The 4214-nt window shown below is 51.4% G+C and overlaps 1 protein-coding gene across 1 annotated transcript; it reads left to right on the top strand.

Moving 5' to 3' along the window:
- The first annotated feature begins 360 nt into the window (after nt 1-360).
- ADRB2 (adrenoceptor beta 2) lies at nt 361-2399 on the top strand. The gene has a single exon (XM_057748061.1). The coding sequence runs from the start codon at nt 596-598 to the stop codon at nt 1850-1852; it is 1257 nt and encodes a 418-aa protein (XP_057604044.1). The 5' UTR covers nt 361-595; the 3' UTR covers nt 1853-2399.
- The last annotated feature ends 1815 nt before the right edge of the window (nt 2400-4214 follow it).

Below are 4214 nucleotides of genomic sequence, written 5' to 3'. Positions count from 1 at the left end.
GGAGGGAGTGCCCGCGGACTGCCCTCTGCTCTGAGATCTCAGACCGCACAGGCGCCCCGGGCAGACAGGTAGCAGCCACGGAAGAACCAGCACCTCCTGGTTGGCTGGTAAGCACGCCAGCCCCAGCTTCAGCCCTCGGGCCAGCCAAGGGAGCCGGGAAGGAGTGGTGGCCGGTCTGCCTAACCGTGGAGAGCAGCTGCGCCCCGCCCGGGCCAGCCCCGGGATGGGGCGGGGCAGGTGGGGGGAGGGGCGGGAGGAGAAGGGGGCCTCGCCCCTTTGGGGCTTCCCGCGCGCTATTGGTCGAAAGTTCCAGCACGTCACGGGGAAGGCAGTTCCCCTAGAGTCCTGTGCACCTAACGGGCAGCGCGCACTCAGAGGCGGCTTCTCCAGAGCATAGGCTGGGACAGGCACAGCGAGCCCGAGCACCCCCGGAGCTGCGTGCACCACGCGCCCCCACCACACCCACACCCCCCCGGCTGCTGAATGAGGCTTCCAGGTGCCCGTTTGCTGCCCGCAGCGACCCGCCGGAGGTCCGCTCGCTGAGAGGCGGCTGGTGCGCCGGCCGCCAGTGCGCTCACCTGCCAGCCTGCGCGCCATGGGGCAGCCCGGGAACCGCAGCGTCTTCTTGCTGGCGCCCAACGGAAGCCGCGCGCCGGACCAAGACGACACGCAGCAATGGGACGAGGTGTGGGTGGTGGGCATGGGCATCGTCATGTCGCTTATTGTCCTGGCCATCGTGTTTGGAAACGTGCTGGTCATCACAGCCATCGCCAAGTTCGAGCGTCTGCAGACGGTCACCAATTACTTCATCACCTCCCTGGCCTGTGCTGACCTGGTCATGGGCCTGGCAGTGGTGCCCTTTGGGGCCAGCCACATCCTCATGAACATGTGGACTTTCGGCAACTTCTGGTGTGAGTTTTGGACTTCCATTGACGTGTTGTGCGTCACGGCCAGCATTGAGACCCTGTGCGTGATCGCCGTGGATCGCTACTTTGCCATCACGTCACCCTTCAAGTATCAGTGCCTGCTGACCAAGAATAAGGCCCGGGTGGTCATTTTGATGGTGTGGATCGTGTCCGGCCTTACCTCCTTTTTGCCTATTCAGATGCACTGGTACCGGGCCACCCACAAGGAAGCCCTCATGTGCTATGCCAAGGACACCTGCTGTGACTTCTTCACGAATCAACCCTATGCCATTGCCTCCTCCATCGTGTCCTTCTACTTGCCCCTGGTGGTCATGGTCTTCGTCTACTCCAGGGTCTTCCAGGTAGCCAAAAGGCAGCTCCAGAAGATCGACAAATCTGAGGGCCGCTTCCATGCCCAAAACATCAGCCAAGTGGAGCAGGATGGGCGGAGCGGGCCCGGACAACGCAGGACCTCCAAGTTCTGCCTGAAGGAACACAAAGCCCTCAAGACTTTAGGCATTATCATGGGCACATTCACCCTGTGCTGGCTGCCCTTCTTCATTGTCAACATTGTGCACGTGATCCAGGACAACCTCATCCCTAAGCAACTTTACATCCTTCTAAACTGGGTGGGCTATGTCAACTCTGCTTTCAATCCCCTTATTTACTGCCGGAGCCCAGATTTCAGGATTGCCTTCCAGGAGCTTCTGTGCCTGCGCAGGTCTTCGTCGAAGGCCTATGGGAATGGCTACTCCAACAATAGCAATAGCAGAACTGACTACACAGGGGAACAGAGTGGATATCACCTGGGGGAGGAGAAAGACAGTGAACTGCTGTGTGAGGACCCCCCAGGCACGGAAGACTTTGTGAACCAGCAAGGTACTGTGCCCAATGATAGCATTGATTCACAAGGGAGGAATTGTAGTACAAATGACTCACTGCTGTAATGCGCTTTTTCTACTTTTTAAGACCCCTTTTCCCCCTGCCCAACAAAACACTAAACAGACTATTTAACTTGAGTGTAATAAATTTAGAATAAACTTGTATAGAGATGTGCAGGAGGAGGGATATCCTTCTGCCTTTTTATTTTTTATTTTTTTAAGTTGTAAAAAAGAGAAAACATTTGAGTGATTGTTTCTTGTACAGTTCAGTTCCTCTTTGCATGGAACTTGTAAGTTTATGTCTGAAGGGCTTCAGTCTCAGAGGACCTGGGGCTGCTTTGTTTTGATGACTTTCCCCGCGTATCTACCTCATTGATCAAGTATTAGGGGTAATATATTGCTGCTGGTAATTTGTATCTGAAGGAGACCTTCCTTCCTGCACCCTTGGACTGGAGGATCTTGAGTCTCTCGGACCTTTCGCTGTGAACATGGACTCTACCCGCCCCTCTTATTTGCTCAAACGGGGTGTTGTAGGCAGGGATTTGAGGGGCAGCTTTAGTTGTTTTCCTGAGCAAAGTCTAAAGTTTACAGTAAATAAATTGTTTGACCATGACTTCATTGCACCTGTTTCTCCAAAACCCCTTGACTGGAGTGTGGTTGCCTCCCTCACTGGAAACCGCAGGTAACTATCTGTAATAACTACCCAGTGATTTAATGTGGAATGACATAGGAATGACACAAACTGATTGCTTAACCCTTTTGTTTGCCTTTGAATCTGCCGCTGCAAACCCGTATCTCTCCTAACACTGGTGCCCCTACATCAGTTCTGCCTGCCCCCAGCATAGCTCATCCTGCTCTTCCTATGGGTATTATTCTGTGTTGTGACATCAGAAACACTGACTCATAGAAACAGTTATGGGCATCTGTTGTGTCCCTCCATGTGCCTCCACCACCGACCTTCCAATTCTACTTGTTTTGTAGCTGCTTATATTTTTATCTTTGCTGTGTCTTATTGTAGAGATCTTTGTACTGCATCAGGGCTTGGCATTTTAAGGATAAGGAAGTTCTTGTGAAAAAATTACTCAAATATAGCCCTGTAATTCCAAGGGAAACGAAAAGGTCATGGGTTATAGGGAGAAAAGCTGGAAAACACTTAACTGGTGAACACCTCATGACCTAGAAACAGGGCTTGCCCCCCCCTCCTCCTTTTGAACTGCTGTCCCTTTTTTCCCCTCTCCCTGTGACTCTAGTCACTTCAGTATAAATCAAGATTTCTCGACCTTGCACTATTAACATTTTCAACCGGATAATTCTCCATTGTGGAGGGCTGTCCTGTACAATTTCGGATGTTCAGCAGCATCTCTGGCCTCTACCCCCTAGACGCCAGTAGCATCCCCTGAGTTGTGACAACCAAAAATGTCTCCAGTCATTGCCAAATACCCCTCCCTTGAGGAATGAAATCGCCCCGGCTGAGAACCACAGTTATAAACTTCAAAAATCTAAACAGATTTTTAGATTCTGCCCAATGTAACCACTTTATTTTGCAGAACATAAGAGAGCGATTTTTCACAGTTCACCCAGTTGGTGACACACCCAGGGCCAATGCTCTTTCTACTCCATCACGCTGCCTTCTGAGCTTATTCTCCAGCTGCCTACATACTGACTGTGAGATATGAATTATTGGGGAGGGTTTATCAATGAAGGTGAGGCCTGTGAGCCATTACTCCTGTATGTGAAGAGATTATAATACTGTTAAGAGGCATGTAAAGAAAAATCACAAAAGTAAACACATTTCTTCTCCCACTCCCTTTCTATTTTTGCCTGGGCGTCTGAGCCAGAGCTTGGCCCAGGTTTGACCAAGTGGATCGTCCTCCTTGGCAACCTGGAGAGGATCAGCCTGCAGGGTTCATTGCCATTTCACTCGCTCGTGAAGCTGACTCCACTTCTTTCTTCCCTTCTGTCCCAGCCAAGGTCCCCAACCAGAAAAGCATTAGTCTCCTCCACTTCCTGTCAGCTCAGTGATGGGGTGTTTCTGGACGAGCCCTGAGCTCTCAAGAGAAAGTTAGCTGCCCGTGTTTCTAGAACGTGCCATTGTGCTTTGGAGAGTATGTGCCATTCAGCACTTTTGCTTTTTTCCAAGGGCTTTCATACCTATTAGCACATTCTTTTGCTCCTCTGGGCTCTGCACTCAGAGATGCAGGCAGCTTCTCCAGCTAATCTTCACAATCCTCATAGCCTCACGGGATCTTGGACTTGGAAGAGAAAGCATAGAAAGCATTTGACATCCAAAGAGACCAAAAGCCTTTAAGGGGGGATGACCTGTCCAACGTAAGAAGCCAAGGATGTCAAAGAAGGGGCTAAAGCCAGGGAGCCCGACTGTCATACCAGGACCTGGTGTATTCTCTCCACCACATCGTCATTGAATTCT

Source organism: Hippopotamus amphibius, chromosome 1, assembly GCF_030028045.1.
Source record: "Hippopotamus amphibius kiboko isolate mHipAmp2 chromosome 1, mHipAmp2.hap2, whole genome shotgun sequence".
Taxonomy (NCBI): domain Eukaryota; kingdom Metazoa; phylum Chordata; class Mammalia; order Artiodactyla; family Hippopotamidae; genus Hippopotamus; species Hippopotamus amphibius.
Note: the sequence above shows the minus strand (reverse complement) of the source record. Positions and strands in the feature narration are given on the sequence as shown.